General features: G+C 41.0%; 1 protein-coding gene across 1 annotated transcript; it reads left to right on the top strand.

Annotated features, from left to right (window-relative positions):
• The first annotated feature begins 829 nt into the window (after nt 1-829).
• On the top strand, nt 830-16801 carry LOC119120944 (polycystic kidney disease protein 1-like 2). Its single transcript, XM_037248223.1, has 41 exons — nt 830-1160; nt 2172-2330; nt 2410-2598; nt 2785-2895; nt 3027-3174; nt 3943-4175; nt 4260-4670; nt 4752-4864; nt 5148-5283; nt 5648-5846; nt 5987-6098; nt 6176-6317; nt 6581-6775; nt 6856-6998; nt 7075-7254; nt 7330-7467; nt 7534-7683; nt 7761-7885; nt 7996-8116; nt 8221-8349; nt 8420-8645; nt 8767-8957; nt 9025-9255; nt 9348-9449; nt 9529-9707; nt 10038-10184; nt 10261-10460; nt 10526-10752; nt 10891-11104; nt 11188-11660; nt 11776-11872; nt 11949-12089; nt 12434-12619; nt 12821-13151; nt 13221-13354; nt 13431-13558; nt 14156-14316; nt 14528-14738; nt 15212-15313; nt 15400-15531; nt 16231-16801. Exons 1-41 carry the CDS (start codon nt 839-841, stop codon nt 16417-16419), a joined length of 7458 nt encoding a protein of 2485 aa, XP_037104118.1. The 5' UTR covers nt 830-838; the 3' UTR covers nt 16420-16801.
• Nucleotides 16802-17071: the final 270 nt, after the last annotated feature.

Below are 17071 nucleotides of genomic sequence, written 5' to 3'. Positions count from 1 at the left end.
AATAAAACGTATTTGGTTTGCTGTTGCACTTACAAATATTATTATTTTAAGAATATAATTGTGCAATGCGGTACCATTTTCTGGAATTATTAATACATTCATTAAACTGCAGTGGGTTACCATCATAATAAAGAATAATTCCATTAACCTGGCAAACAATACATCACGGAACTCTAAAACTATTTATCTACGTTGAGGAAACAGAAACAATACATGTATCCTTTATAAATGTATTTTTCTTCCTTTTATTTGTATTAAGGGAATTGTTTTGGCTCCTTAAAGGTCAAATAGTATGCACAACATGCAATATGTTTGTTCTGTTCCATCTAAATATAAATTTTGAATGGTAAGTCATCCTGTTATTTTTCACAATGCACTGCTGTTATTATTAAAGCTATTTCATTGTTGCTTTACATTTCCCCTGAGAAAAAAAGGTCTGCACAATTTCATCATAAGGCAGGGCAGGTACATTTTACAGTAAACACTATCAGTCTTCACAACAAAAGATCCACAAGACAGATGAATGTTGACTTCTTTTGAAGGTAAAATCAACAGCAGATTTGTAGTGGTCAGAATGACAAGCTTATCTCTCTCTGCAGGTTGTGGAACCATTAGTGGGTGTTGACTATTGCCTTTTGTCTTCTTTCAGAATAGCCCTCAGGTTTGTTTGTGCACAGGAGTTATATGCACAGCACAAAGCCAGACAGCCATCGAGTAAATTATCCTTATGTCAGAAATGACTCGAAAAAGCAGGCCTTTGTCAGAACCACTGACGTCATTGTCCTTTAAAGTCGTGTTGTTACCACATTGAGTGCAAGTGATGTGCAGGTGCACAAAGATGGACCGTACTGCTTTTGCAGTCCTGTCTTTATTTTTTGTCTTTCTCAGCTCGACTTGCTTTGCTACAGGTGAATCAGATTCTCTCTCCTGCTCTGAATACCAAGAGAGTTTTGATGGCTCCTGCTATGAATTTGTGGGTCTGCAGCGTCCTTTCCTCGGTGCGCAGAAATGGTGTGAGAGAGGGGGAGGACATCTCGTCTTCATCTTGAACGATAAGACTCAGAAGTTCCTTCAGAAGCACCTCGATCCAAAGAAGGACTGGTGGATCGGACTGGCGCCCGCTGCGCCAAACCTCACTCTGGACACTGCTGCCACACAAGGTAAGAGGTCATGTCATGTAAACCTAACCATGCATTTCTAACTCCTGCGAAGCTATATGGAAAATTACATAATCAGAAAATGAAATCTATGCCTCAATATTAATACAACACAATGATTTATTATCTTCAATGTACAAAAAATGTAAAATAAAAACGCTTACTGATCCTAATGAAAGTATTGGACTGAATAGGAAAATATTTAATACTGCGGCATATCATTACAGTGGCGCCTTGAGATACGAGTGACGTGTTTTTCAAGATACAAATTGTTTTTTGGCTGATTTTTTTTGCTTTGAGTTGCAAGCATAAATGTGAGATACAAGCGCTGTATGATGGCGGTGAACTAAACTAAACTCGTCATAGATGGGTTAATGAATAGCATCGGTGTCGCAGTGTTATACCGATGGAATTTTGAACACAAACAGTGGTGCAACTTATATAGACTGACACTATAACAATACTCAGGCATATTCTTGATCCTTTGTGAAAAAGCAAAAACATTACTGCATCTCAACATGAGTTGTGAAACGCTGTGTATCTGTGTTTGTGTTACACTGCCCCCAGGTGGCTAAGGCATGCACAACATGAGGAGCAGCACAATGTCCATTTAGTTGAAGCAAGAAATGTGGAAAAAAACAGTTGAATTTTTTACATTGTTTATTCATGATTGACAATGTTACAGTACATTATGAAGATAAAAAAAAAAGACTGTATTATTCCAGTCATTAAGCAGATTACTATCATCATGCAGGTATAATTGAGTTTATCTGTTGATAAGCAGCCAGAACATACAATGCGTCCCTGGAGGAGCCCACGATTATTTCTCATTTACCTGGCCTTATTAGGAGGCTTACTGTCAAGTTCCGTGATTTACAACCTCAGCTTTATTTCCTTTGACAGAACATGGGTCGTTATGTATATTGGGCTCTATATCCTTCTGTTGTGTTGAGCCACAAATTGATCAATCTAATATTTTTATATATTTTTTTCCTTCTCTATCATCAATACTAGTTTCTCTGGCATGGCTTAATGGCTCAGATGTCAGCTACGCTAATTGGAAGAAAGAGCCTGATGCACAAGCAACCTGCGGACATATCCTCAAAAAGTCAGGCTACAAGTGGGAAGCGGCAGAGAATTGCACTCGAGAGCTTAGCTTCATCTGCCAGTTTGGTATGTGAACTCACATTCAGATGATGATTTGGATTGTGTTTCCTCCAATTAATCCAATTTTTATTTGGTTTGGTTTCAGAGTACGGGAGATCTTTTGCATGTGATGGCCAAAACGCCACATTGCAGTGCGGCTCTGGGCAAGTTATAGAAATAAAAGAAAGCTTCTATGGTCGAAAAACAATTCATTACTGCCGAACCAAACTCGCCACCACACCCTCAGCTCCTCTGGAGGAGTGCACTTGGACAGATGTTGCAGACGCTGTGAAAGGTATTTCTATGGATGCATCATAAATACAGTATAAAACCATAAAAAATAAAACTACATTGTCTCCCGTGGGAAAATCTGTCAATAAAATGTCACGGAATAGATTGTGTTTGACTTTGGAGCTTCCACTCTAATGTAAAACCAATCTGCTTCTTGACTTCTGAAACATTGCTGCTTTTGCCATTCTAGGCAGTTGCCATGGACTGCAGGCCTGCCAAGCTCCAGCAGACGCCAAATCTTACGGCGATCCCTGTCCACTCTTAGGAAGTTACTTGTCTGTGGAATACCGCTGCAACGAGGGTCAGATATACTCCTTTAACCTTTCTGCTCCATTAGAAGATAAATATTAGTGATCAAATCCTATATGGAGTTCAGCTTATACATTTAGACAACTGTGTTTATTTGAACTAAGTGATGTGATTTTTTCTCAGGACTCCACTTACTGATGAGTAAGTTGGCAGCGGTGTTTGATAATGTCACTATCAATATCAAGTGGCTCCTGCAAGCATATGAGGGGAACCTTACATGCTCTCTGAATGCTGGAGATGGCTACACTATTGATCCCATCACCCCAGAAGAGTGAGTTTTAATTTGTAATATACTACACGCCTAGCAGCCACAGCTTTATGACCACTTACACTTCATATTCATAGCCAATATTATTTACTGCCGACGGTCAGGCAGAATCTTGCTTCTCCATCGCTTTCCAGGAGTTAAAAAAAGACACAGCCATACGTATTTGTTCAATCATTACCATTGCATTGTCAAAGAGAGCAAGCAATTTTCTACACTTTAGATTGGTCAATATATATACAATATATATATTTTAAATTGTTAATTTGGACAGAAGTGGTTCCCACTCAGCAGTGAAACTATTCTGGCTTTCCAGCTTTGATAATAATGAAAAAAACAATACTCTTAAATCACAGTCAATAAAAATGGAGCATTATGGAACAACAACATGGAATAAGCTCTTACCATATTGTCCAATAGGTCATGATGTTATGACTGCTTGGTGTGCAGTTTACCTGCACAGTCTAATGAGGTCTCAAAAGTTTAGGAACTATTACTAACATATTTCTTTTTATATCTTGAGTATGCCACAATTTAAAGCAAATACCGCAATAATGATAAGTCCCAATTACATTTGTGGGATTGTCATCATTTCAGTAGTACATACAAATACTTTTTGTGCCATTTTTGTTCTGCTGTTATGCAGTGAGATTTTTTCCCCCATTTACAACTTCACCTTTATTTCCCTTGGCCTCGAAAAAGGTTGGGAAACATTAAGGGTTAAGCTATATAAAAGACAAGCATTGGCTGACCTCATTTTCTACCATCTGACAGAAAGGAAAGCACGGTGATGCACACATTCAAAACCCCTGGACTTTTCGTGGTCACGGTGGAGTGTTCCAGCAGCGACTGGCATGTGTCAGCTCAAAAATCCATAAGCATTCAGGAGCCAGTGGGTGCGTTTGGAGATATCAAGTGCTATAGCACCAACATGTCAGAGGGTGGCACTAACTGCAGCCTGCTCTACAGCGGAGGGCCTATTGATGTTTCCGTCACAGTGGAGACAGGTGAGTCTTATATTTAAAGTGCAGGTTCAGAATTTTCTAATATTTTATAACACTGAATGAGCAAGTGTTCTCTGTTCCAAATAGGTACAAATGTTAGTTACATCCTTCAGTATAAGGAGCTTTTACTCGCAAACTCCTCGGCTGACCGAGGGACCGCAGGCCACAACATAACATTGAAAGCGAGTGCGGTGGAGCAGCTTGGACGTGGCTGTAACAACCTGACTTTAAGCGCTTCCAACAACGTCACCAGCCAAACAATGTCCACCCAGTTTGAGCTGTGTCTGCTGGAGCCCGTGGAGGGGCTGCAGGGATCAGTGATATCGGAGAATGGCCAATGTCCCAACTCCAGTGACCTCATTATTGGGGTCTCGCTGGAACGCGGAGCTCCTGTGCAGCTTCTCTTTACACTGACTACCAATGAGGTCACTCACTCTGAGAGCAGAGACATACTCAATGGAAGCTTACAAACATACACCTTTGGCAAGCCACTTGAAGGTACGAAAACCGAAATACACGGTTCATAATGTGCATATTCAAAGCCTCAGAATAACTTCTCTTTTTTTGTTTTTAATATAGGATCATTTCAATTGAACGTGCAAGCTGTAAATGCTTTCTCGAGCTCTGATATTAACGTGAGCCTGGAAAGCATAATGCTGGCATGCAAAAAGTACTCTGACTCTCAAAACAAGGTATGCACAACTATACTAATGAATGATAGCATTGTCATCCACTTACTTGCCCTGCATTATGACCCCTTCTATTGAGTTCTTCAATTACAAAAGCTGTATCATATTTCCAGTTGAAATTGCAGACTATTGTGAAATGATGGTAAAATAAATAACTTTCACCTTAAATGTGATCTGTAACACATTGAAACACATTTTGAGACATAAAACACATTTTCCCACAAACTGCAATCATTGTAATCTGTATAGTGTCTTGTTTTTACAATACTTTTATTTTCATTTTCAGACTACTGGCGAGTCTTATGATTTGAAAGTAATTTCCACTCCAGAATCTGTTGTTGACTACACTCAGAATATCACCCTCAGCGTTAATGGAAGTGTGTCATTGCCCAGCAAAGGACTTGACTTTAAGTGGAAATGTAGTAAGTACAATTATTACCTTCCCTGGAAGAGTTTAGTAGCATGAATATATCAAGTCATTGTAGTACATAATAGGCCCAATCCGTTCTTTAAATGTAGTAATTAACAAAATGAAATATATGATATATTCGTTGCCTTATCTTCAACAATAAAATAAATATTTGTAAGATGAACAATTTTAGATACTGTACAGTAACTGTTTTTAATTTAATTTAAAAAAGTTATTTTGACTATTATAAAGTCAAATAAGCATGAAACATTCGCATTTTTATTGTTTATGCTTACTTAGAAATATGACAATTCGAAGTTAATGCCTGACATCATCTAGTCCGTGAATCGCTTTTGTCTTGCTTCTCTTGTCTCCAGGAGGGGATTGCAAGTGCAGCGACCAAACAAATAACACAACTCATGTGATTGACAAACGGTGCCTTCCAAATCCATTTGAGATGTCTGTCTATACTGTAACTGTGAAGAAAACAGCCTGGTTTAGAGAATGGGCCCAACTAGCTTCGGCTTTCAAGTGCATCTCTGTTGTTCCAGCTGAATTTAAAAATGTCTCCATTAGGTAAAATCATATCATTTATACCAAACACTCACTCTTTGTCTAAACTGTGTCTGTGCTGATTTTGTATTTTTTTTGCCAGTTTTTAACATACGCTTGAATGTAATATTTTGCTGTTTGCTTTCTCATCTTCACAAATACAGTTGTGATAATTGCACTTCCATTAATGTGAACAACCCTGTAAAGCTGAGACTTAGTTGTGTGGCAACTTGCCCAGACGTGGACTGGTACACAGAGGATCCAAAACCACTGATGGCAAGTCACTTTTGTCAATGTTTAACATTATTCTGTCGAATGACCACCGGCAAAAAGTGCGTTTCTACTTTTCCCAGGATGATCTTGAAACCTGTTATTCACACGAAGGAAGAAGGCCGCTGACGAAAAAGCAAGAAGGCAACTTGGAGTTTCTTGTAAACAACCAACAGCTCAAGTATTCGAGGGACAACTTACTTAACATTACTGTGATTGCTCAAGGTGTGGTTTTAAATTCATCTTTTGGATGCAATGTCAAACAGGTCTACAGATTGCAGTACGAGTCAAATGATGTCCCTTAGCTAACACAAGGATAATTATTGGACTTTAAGGTGATCAGTTTGTAAAAAAGATTAAGTATATTAATAACAAAAGACATTCATAAAACTATGAGTGATTGTGTAAAGTATGATGAACATCTGAAGAATAGCTTTGCGTGACTTCTTTGTGTACTTCTGTAAAATAATTTATCTTTGCTAAACCAGGAAAATCGGAGCAAGGTTATGCCAGGTACACCCTACCCATACCGGATCCAGAACCAGAACCAACTCAAGCCCCTACAGACCCAACATGCAGCATCGTTCCACTCTCAGGCACTGTGCTTGACTCGTTCGATATCACCTGCCAAGCTAGTTCTTTCTGTTCTTCGGGTTGCCTTTATTGCTTCAAGACAGACACAGGTGAGAAAATTCAACTTAGCTGTATGCAGTTGTAGATTCAAATGAATCGCCAAGCTGCAACCTGCTCATTTGTTTTGAAGGCAAACATCTGCGTTGCAGTAATAAAGAATTTGTGAAATCTATCTTATTGCCTGCTGGAGACGAAAAGAACAATTACAATTTGTCTATTGTGGTGACTGTGAAAAATGAATCCACGGAAGTTACCACGGTTGTCCACGCTCAGGTAATCACATACGACTTGACTTATGTGAGCCACTTTTGGATGTTTGATGTTAAGATGATTGATGTATTTCTTAAAGGTTCGGGAGAACAACTCCAGTGCTTCCGTGGACACTCTCCAGTCAGTTCTAGAAGATACCGTCTCCCAGTTGGAGCAAGATGGTCTTCTCTCTGGTGAGGCCCTTGGCCAAATCGTCACCTCCGTAGCTGACATGCTCAATACCGAGGCTGATGAAGATCAGAAGGACGCAAGGACAAAGGTATGTCGGAAGGACGGCATCGTGCCCTGTAATGGTTGAGCACCGCAATATCAACGCATCCTTCCCCGGCTTCAGCTCAGAGAGCAGATGCTGACCAAAATGACGACAGTTCTGCTGGACTCCCCGTCAAGCACTAATCATGAGGTGCAGGTGACAGCCAGAGCCGTAGCCGGACTCACACAGCGTTCAGATGAGCTGAGTCCAGCTGCCCAGGTACTGCTCTAGTTCCACTTTGGGAGACGAACGAGTATGATGGACTCCGATTTATTCCTGTGTTAGGAAGAAGCAAGTTCACTCTTGGTTGACCTAAGCTCTTCCCTCAACATTATCAGCGTTAATCAGAATGGAAGTGCGGATGATTTAGAAGTTATGGATGGAGCCACACCAATTGTCCAAGCGGCCAGTAATATTTTGAATGCTTCGTCAAATGTAAGAGCAAAACTACCTTTGCCGTGTCTGTTTGCTGTCATTTTCCAAGTCCCGACAAAATGGCATGTTCTCTTCAGGAAAAGGTTTCCCATTCCCTACTGACTGGGATGAGCAATGTACAGAATGCCTTGTTGAATCATAAAAAATTGAATGGAGATCCGATCATCATTGACTCCAATCAGATCAGTGTGTATGTAAACAGGTTAGAGCTAATTGTCTTTCTTCGGTTATTTATTATTTCTATTCATGTGTTCCGCTTAATTGTTGTTGGGATATCGTGAAACTGCAAATAAGATTGTTTTTTTTCTGCAGAGTGTCTCCAGAAAGTATGCAGATGCAAGATATAAACATCCAGAGGAGCAGTGCTTCTAGATTTTCCTTTCCGACTCTGCCTTCTGATGTTTTCTCACCAGATGAGCCTGTGGATGTCAGAGTAAGTGGATGCCATTTTGTGGAGCAGAAATAAACTGTTGATGTTAAATTTCGGATGATAATAATGTTTGCACCACATCAAAAACTGAATGTAATATCATGCAGATGATGAGTTTCGAAAAGAACCCGTATTCTTGGAATGGTGGAAACATTTCGGGAACGGTGGGATCCGTGTCTCTCACGACAACCAACGGAACTGTTATCCCTGTTAATAATTTGCCTGAAGAGATTGAGGTAGTATAAATCAGCAACAATCTCTAAATCTGTAATCGTGTCCACTCTGATGAGTTTTTGCCGTTTTCAGATTCTCCTGCCCAGGCCAGACGTTGGGCAGGAGAACAGTACAGTTTTGGACCTGGCCAATTTCAGCACATTAATAATTGACGTTCCCTCGCCTGATGTTACGCTGGTGCTGAAGATGGAGCCCTCTGAAAACATTACCTTTGTCATACTTTTGGGGTACAAGAATTATCCGACAAATGACGATTATGTGGCCAAAACTCAGATGCCTCTAGAGAATGTAAAAGAAGGTATGTTTTATTGGATGTTGTATTTTTAATCCAAATTTGGTCGCCTTGAAAGTGCAACATTAAATTGATTTCAACAAATGATGAATTCTTATCAGCATGTCATGAATGTCATTTACCGCAGAGGAAAAATATACCTGGGTCCTCAGTCCTCAAGACAGAACCGGAGATGCCGGCGTGCACTTCCTAGTCTTGAAGCCCAAAGTCGAGCCCGGCGTCAAATCTGTTAATGCCACAGTCAGAATTGTAACTATTGCTGCCCAATGCAAGTACTGGGATGAAGAAGAGTCATCTTGGAGCGAAGACGGTTGCAGGGTAAGTTTGTGGCATCTTATACTGGTGACATTTCAAAAACATCATTTTTCCTTTCTTCTCTTTGCAGGTTGGCCCACTCACTACACCTTTTCTCACTCAGTGTCTGTGTAATCACTTGACTTTCTTCGGCAGCTCTTTCTTTGTCATGCCAAACTTAGTGGACGTGTCACGCACCGCAGAGCTCTTTGCCACTTTCTTTAATAATCCCGTGGTTGTGAGTTTTGTGGCGGCCATTTTCGGTGCTTATCTTCTGGTGGTCGTATGGGCGCGTAGAAAAGACATTCAGGATACAGCTAAGGTAAACCTTTAAAAAATAAAATTGTGGCTGTATATATGGTATTGTCTGTTTATGTCTGTAGCCAAACTTTACTTGTGTGTGTCAACTTAAAGGTGAAGGTAACAGTGCTTGAAGATAACGACCCACTGGCAGAATACTGTTACATGCTGACAGTTGGCACAGGGCATCGCCATGGTGCATCCACGTCCTCGCAGGTCAGTCAAATGCTCCCGTCCTTGAACATTGGCAATGGGAATGTTTGCATCTCTCAAACAAGATACTATTCATTTCTAGGTGACCATAACCCTGCTGGGAACAGAGGGGGAAAGCGAGCCCCACCACCTGACTGATTTGGAGAAACCTCTGTTCGAAAGGGGTGCAGAGGATGTATTTCTCTTGACTACGCACTTTTCACTTGGAGAGCTGCAAAGCATCAGGCTGTGGCACGACAACTCGGGCACACACCCTGCATGGTACGGCATTCAGATGGCTCTTAGCTGGTGACTGAACCAGTTGGTAATATCGTGACTTTCGTGTCACAGTTATAGAAATTTCTAATACTATTGAAAAATGCAATTGCAACATACAATTTGGAGATGTATGTGGCCAGTCAAACTTGGTTTGCTCTGATCAATTAGATCGAAAGATCTTCATGTTATTGAAAGCCAGGTAGCTGGTCATTTGAGATGATTTTGCAGTTTGATGAGATGAAGAAACAGTTCTAATATTGTTTTAAATGACATCAGCTTGCTTTTTCATTAACCTGAAGAAATGTCATGAAGGGAAATGATTTCTCCATGCAGGTATGTCAACAAAGTGATGGTGCAAGATCTGGAGAGTGGCCAAAAGTGGCACTTTCTCTGTAACTCCTGGCTTGCTGTCGACGTGGGAGAATGCACCCTCGACAAGGTCTTCCCAGTGGCCACTGAGGAGGATCTGAAGAGATTTAGGTCTGACCAGTTAACAATATGATCACAATCCATCATCCACAACATGAAATACTCTTGTGTTTTTTTGCCCTTCTAGCAATCTTTTTTTCATGAAGACAGCCAAGGATTTCCGCGATGGACACATCTGGTTCTCCGTCATCAGTCGCCCTCCGTGCAGCACCTTCACTCGTGTGCAGCGAGTGTCCTGCTGCTTTTCCTTGCTGCTCTGCACCATGTTGACTAGCATCATGTTTTGGGGCATCCCCACGGATCCCTCAGAGCAGACCATGGACCTTGGTATTATCTGATTTGGTGCATTATGCAAATGAAGTATTTCAACGGGTTTCTTGCTGTGTTTGCAGGTCACATAGAATTCACCTGGCAACAGGTCATGATCGGTATTCAAAGTTCCATCATCATGTTTCCTATCAATCTCCTCATTGTGAGCATCTTCAGAAACACTCGTCCACGGGAAAAAGCTCCCAAATCGGACAAGACCAAGCAGGGGAAGACGGTTCGAGTATCTCCCTCGCAGGCGTCTTCCCCTCAGAAAGTGCAGAAGGAGATCACACCAGACACAGTGCTGAAGGTGAGGAAACCTTTGCCACCTTTAAGAAGAATGTGGGATTCAGTCATGTAATTTAAGGAATGAAAAAAAAAAGATTAAAAGTTGAGGGGTACTCAATACTTGGTCACGTTCTCAACTTTTACTTGGTTTTGTCATCAGGACATAAAAAGAATGGCCCAGTCACTGTCAAAGGCCATGAAGAGTCCCCTGCCTCATTTGGAGCTCCGGCCTGGTCAACAGACTGATATCAACACCCTTTTGTCTCTGGTGGAAGACATCATCAGACAGCAAAACCGAACTTCCTCTGACTTTTACACAGACACTGCCAAAAGAGAACGCTCTATCCTCAGTCTTGGGGCAGTCGATCTTCAAGGTAGTATATGAAAATACTTTTGTTATATTTTCCCAGAATGTTTGTACAACACTAATAGTACACCTTTTGTGACAAATGTGCAGAAAAGACTGTTTGGGGCAGTCCGGAGAAGACCTCAGATGAGGTTCAGAAGAAGAGCAACAACAGCCGGTACCTATACAGGCAGCTGCGTCACGTTGAAAACAAGCTGGGTTTCCTGGGATCTTCTCGATTCCAAAACCCAGACAGCTACAATAAAGCCATGCAGCAAGTTCAAGGGATGAAGAATCTGCTGGAGTTCCACCTGCCGTCACACAGCCTCGATGGGGAGCAATCGGAGCGTAGTCCCAGTCCAGAAGAGAGTGCCAACAAGGGCGATGGCAAGAAATGCTGTCAAGGGGGGCTGCCGTGGTGGTTTGTCTTTGTGGGCTGGATATTGGTGATTGCAACCAGCGGTGTGTCTGGATACTTCACCATGATGTACGGGCTGACCTATGGCAAAGATCGTTCTATAAGCTGGCTGATCTCCATGGTGGTGTCCTTCTTTGAAAGTTTGTTCATAACGCAACCTCTTAAGGTGAGGACAGTACAACGCATAGTGATTGAAATATTTACAATATGAAAACAAAGTTCTTGAAATGAAATTCTGCCAAAATCACTTTTATGGGCTAACGCAAGTAAATATCTGACAGGTTCTTGGCTTTGCTGCTTTCTTCGCTCTTGTTCTGAAGAAGGTGGATCAGGAAGAATACGGAGAGCCTCAGCTTGACGAGAGCCTTAAGAATTCTGGTATCTTATTGCCACATTTCTTTTTGAACTGTGCAAACACAAAAGACTAAGCACGTGATTTTAATGCGATGCTCAGATGATCCTGATGGGGTGCGAGCAGCACGGAGAGACAGCACATGCAGTTTCTACCAGCCGCCGCCTCCAACAGACATAGAGAAGATGAGGAACAACATGATCAAAGAGCAGAAAGTCTTTGCTCTCATTAAGGAGATTCTGGGTAGGGATCCAAACTACTATGCTCTTTTTTTAAAAAAAATCTCAATTCAAAATATTGATGCAAAACATAAAATGTACAGCGGCCCATGAAAGCGAGTTTCTTGCTAAAAGTGCAAAATGTCTTTACGTTTGAAGACATTGAGGAATACAATTATTTTATGTTACCGATCCCTACAATTTATAGTATTCTTTTCTTTTTTTTCCCTTTTTTTTGCGAAACTGGAACGGATTAATGCCTGTGTCATTCATTTCAATGCGGAAAGATTATTTGAGAACTGAGTTTGAGTCACAAGGTTGATCGCAGAACAGTTTAAACTATATTTTTTTAATTTGCTTGTCATGCAGCCTACATGGGATTCATGTGGATGCTGCTTCTGGTGGCGTATGGACAGAGGGATCCCAATGCTTACTTCCTGACCCAGCACATTCGCCAGAGCTTTAGCAAAGGCATCTCAGACACAATGAGCATCCAAGATGTGTACAACTGGGCAAACACAACTCTGATCAGCAACTTGTTCGGAGAGCATCCAGGTGATGTTGATGTGTACTTATCCACGTGGCGAGCTCATGTAAAGGTTATAGTGTGATTCAGATCCATTCTGAAATGTATTCCCAACATTTTGTTAATAGTGTATATGTCATTCTAGACTCTAGATTGAAAATTTAGCAACCCAAAAAAAATGACTGTAAATGCTATTACAAATTGTGTTTTGTTCTTGCTGCTGGTCACAGGATTCATCACAGACGGAAACTCGAAGCTGGTTGGTAATGCTCGGCTACGCCAACTGAGAGTTCAGAAAAACTCTTGCCGTGTGGCGCGTCGCATGCAACATGCAGTGCATGACTGCCACTCTCTCTACTCATGGGAGTCTGAAGACATGGGTTCCTACGGTCCAGGCTGGAACAACTCTCAGGCCGATAATACCTCAATTTACCTCCCTAGTCCCTGGAAGTACCAGTCCCAGGCAAAACTGAGAGCCTACCCCATCTGGGGAAGCATGGTACTCTACAGGGGAGGGGGCTTTGTGGTGGATCTTGGACCCGACTTGCAAAACTCCAGCAGGTTGTTTGTGTATTTTTAACCTGACAAACTATTCCTACTAGGTGCATATCAACCGTGTATTCCCACCAGATCTCTCCAGTATCTATACGAAAACCGCTGGTTTGATGCGCACACCCAAGCGATCCTTGTTGAGTTCACCGTGTACAACGCTAACGTCAACCTCTTCTGCATTGTCGCACTCTTGCTCGAGACCACGGCTCTTGGTAAAGTATCAACGATGCGCTATGAGACCGAAACATCAGCCCCTCATGTGTATCATATATGTGTGTTTGATATCAGGAGCTTTCCAATTCCGTAGTGAGCTCCAAAATGTTCGTCTCTACCAATCGACGGGGGGCCTCCACATCTTTGTCATGGCGTCTGAAGCCATTTACTTCCTCTTCATTCTGTATTACATGTTTGTTCAGGTATGTACGTATATTGAAAATGCAGTCATTTTGCATTTATATTATGCTTGAGTGCATCCAACCACATAAATACAAAATGAAAGCATTTGCAAGGAGCAGTGGCCACATGCTAATGCAAAACTAATTGTGTGGTGGATCGCCAACCAGAGGTTCAGTCAGAGCTCTCACTCGCTAGGCCACTCCCCGATTAAGGCACACGTCGCACTTGCAGTGATTCTCAAACATTTTAGCACTGAGTAGAAAAAAGTATTGTACAATACTTGAATAGCTACAATCTTCATTCTAAGGTGTTTGTATGTTAGGTTTGAAATGTTGGAAATTGTCATTGGATTTAATTCAGCATTCCTTTTGCATACCACCAGAAGGAGCCAAAGCACCAATGTACCACACTGAGAATCGCTGCACTACTGAGGGCAATTTCATTTGACATGTGCAAACATGTATGAAACATGCTGGTGTTTTCAGGGGGCTGGAACGGATGAATGGCATTTCATTTCAGTGGGGAGATTTGTTTGGAGGAAAGATGAAATTGAATACGAGCTTGATCACTGAATAAACTACACACCTAAGTCCAGCTTCCACTGTATGTGCTTGCAGGCAAAGCTGATGAAGCAACAGAAATGGGCCTATTTCAAGAGTAAATTGAATCTGCTTGAGCTGGCGATCATACTTCTCAGTTGGAGCGCTCTGTCCGTTTTCATCAAGAGAACTCTGCTGGGGAAGCGAGACATGGAGTACTACCAGAATCACAAAGACCAGTAAGTGTTATACATTGTGGCAAACTGGGCAGTTCTCAATGTGCACAAGAAATGTAAGTGAGGATTCCAAAGAAGGTTACAACTATATTTTGGTGACTAAATTACTGCCATATCAGACCAAATATTTGACATCAGATAATAATAATGTGATAAATTTAACAAATCAACAGTGATGGATTAAAACAGTAAAACAAGGCTACGTTGTCTCCAGATACGCCAGTTTCCATCAGACGGCCAAGGCAGATGCAGTGCTGGGCTATCTGATTGCCTTCCTGGTGCTGCTTGCAACAATCAAACTGTGGCACCTCCTGAGACTCAACCCGAAGCTACACATGATCACAGCAACGCTCCAGCGAGCCTGGACTGATATCTCCGGCTTCCTGGTGGTCATGACCATCATGTTTCTGGCCTACTCTATTGCTGTGAGCAGTTTCCCACACTGCAAGAGATTATTTTTTCTTTCGGGTTTGTTGACATTCTGTGAACAAAGCCCTCCCAAAGAATCATATCATAATAATCCTTAGATGCTGTGAAAATATCTCTGGGGCAATCACACAGTTAAGGCTTTATCAGGATGCCCAAATAACAAACAAGGTGACGTACAATATTTATTCTGTAGACCTTGGTAAGTTTTAAATTATTCTGTACTTTTTATTTTCAGAAATTACTGTTTATTCTAAAATCAAAATTTAGAGTTTAATTTTGTACCTACAAACTGTCTGCATGTTTGCTGAAAAGTTGTGTTGTGCTAGTATGTAATAATACCGATGCTTTCCCTCCCATGATGAATAATTATGTTTAATAATCATGGCTGCATACCAAAATAATTGTGATCATCATTTTGGCATTGATCGTGCGGCCCTACCCTGTTTATAGTAATCCTTCTGTTTTTCAGTCCAACCTCATGTATGGGTGGAAGCTGTACTCTTATCGCACTCTATTTGATGCTGCTCAGACTATGGTCAGCCTGCAACTGGGCATCTTCAACTATGATGAGGTAAAAATAGGGCTCTTTCAATTTTAAAGCCCTCAGATTGTGATTATCTTAATATACTTGATCATCTTTCTTGTTGTATCTGAAAGATTCTTAATTACAACCCAATCCTGGGCGCCTTCCTCATCGGTTCCTGCATCGTTTTCATGACGTTTGTGGTGCTCAACCTCTTCATCTCTGTCATCCTTGTGGCGTTCAGTCAAGAACAAATACACCACAAGGTAACTCGCACACACAGATCCCAACTTTGATTGAAATTTGACAGATGGCTTTTTAAAATAGTCCATCCATTCATTTTCTGTTTCACTTAACCTCATTGTGGCCACAGGCTCGCTGGTGCCCATCTAAATATAGATTTCTGTCATGTGTTGAAAATATTGTTTTTGTGTGGGCCTGCAGGGAGGCTGTCTGCTGTCATGTGACTGCTTGGCTTTGTTTGATTGGTCAAGTGGAGTCAATTAGCACCCAGTAGTTACAGTCACGTGACAGTAATTTATTTAATGAAGCAAAACAGGTCCCACAAGCAAAATAAACAACTGGAGATAAAAATAGTAGTACTACAGAAATGAGGCTGTCTGCCATCTTGTGACTGCTTGGCTTCGTTTGATTGTTCAAGTGGAGTGAATTGGCACCAGCAGTTACAGTCACGTGACAGGAATTTATTTAAAGAAGTAAACTAGTTCCCACGAGCAAAAATAAATAACTGTAGATAAAAATAGTAGTCCAACTGAAGTACTTGGCAGAGTGTTGATTCAAAGGAGTTAAAGTAGTGTTTCCTCTGAACAAAAATAGTAAGAGCAATTCAAGTAAAATTACAGTGTGTAACAATGAAACCAATCTGTACATTCATCCCAAATGGTCCTTGAATAAATATTGCTCCATTCTCACTGCGGCACTGAAAAAATTGTGATTCATTGCAGCCATCCGAAGAGGAAGAGATTGTGGACATGATGATGATGAAACTTTGCAGTCTGTTCGGAATCAAATGCAAGAGTAAGCAAGGGGACGACGGCCGCTCTGAGAAGGCCGGACTTTCATGTGCTTCAAATAATGGAATTGCCACAATTTCTTCTGTGTGTGTTGACAAGGACTCTTATGTTCCACTTTAGTCAGCATTATTATAAGGTCTGCTGTAACGTGTGTGCTTTGCTGCTGTTGAAGATTTTCATGGTTTGCTTCATACTGTGCCACTGTGCAATGTTGTCTACTCTTGTAAGTGCACTATTTATTAACTATATTCTTCAGATGTGTGTAATGTAAGAAAAGCAAAAATAGTTCGACAATATAGCAATTGACATGTATTGTATACTTTTTAGATTCTTTTTTAGATCACCCTGGGGTGTGATCAGGACTTAATTGTGTAGAATAACATTCTCAAAGAGTGCAACTTTGTGTTTAAATCAGTGTGACCTTCCTCTAAACGTTCTTGTGAATCTGGACACCACTAAAGTTGTCACTTCTTCAGGAGAGTAAAATATATTCACCAATGATTATCTGCGTCGTCACAATCTTTTTCTTAGGTGATACTTTCTTTGTTATTTGACATTAAACTCATTTACAGGCCATCATGCATCAATGACATGATGAATCACAAAGTGTATCTCTGCTGCAAGTTATGCGAAATATAGAATATACGGGTTGCCTACTTCTTTGTAATTGTATGCGCAAATATCTGTAATATTCGATTTTGCAGTTTAACAATAATTAATTGTTGTTTATTGTAAGTGTTCCAAATGGGTTGGTCTGTTGTTTATGTGACGT

Source organism: Syngnathus acus, chromosome 3 (assembly GCF_901709675.1).
Source record: "Syngnathus acus chromosome 3, fSynAcu1.2, whole genome shotgun sequence".
In the NCBI taxonomy this organism is placed as follows: Eukaryota; Metazoa; Chordata; class Actinopteri; order Syngnathiformes; family Syngnathidae; genus Syngnathus; species Syngnathus acus.
The sequence above is the reverse complement of the archived record's forward strand: the minus strand, read 5'-3'. Positions and strand labels throughout refer to the sequence as shown.

Bases quoted from the DNA above. Each gene is read 5' to 3' on its own strand.
- LOC119120944 (XM_037248223.1), top strand. From the start codon at position 839: ATGGACCGTACTGCTTTTGCAGTCCTGTCTTTATTTTTTGTCTTTCTC. The intron at 8,350-8,419 runs GTAGTATAAATC...TGCCGTTTTCAG, and splicing joins ATTTGCCTGAAGAGATTGAG to ATTCTCCTGCCCAGGCCAGA. The intron at 15,532-16,230 runs GTAACTCGCACA...GATTCATTGCAG, and splicing joins AAGAACAAATACACCACAAG to CCATCCGAAGAGGAAGAGAT.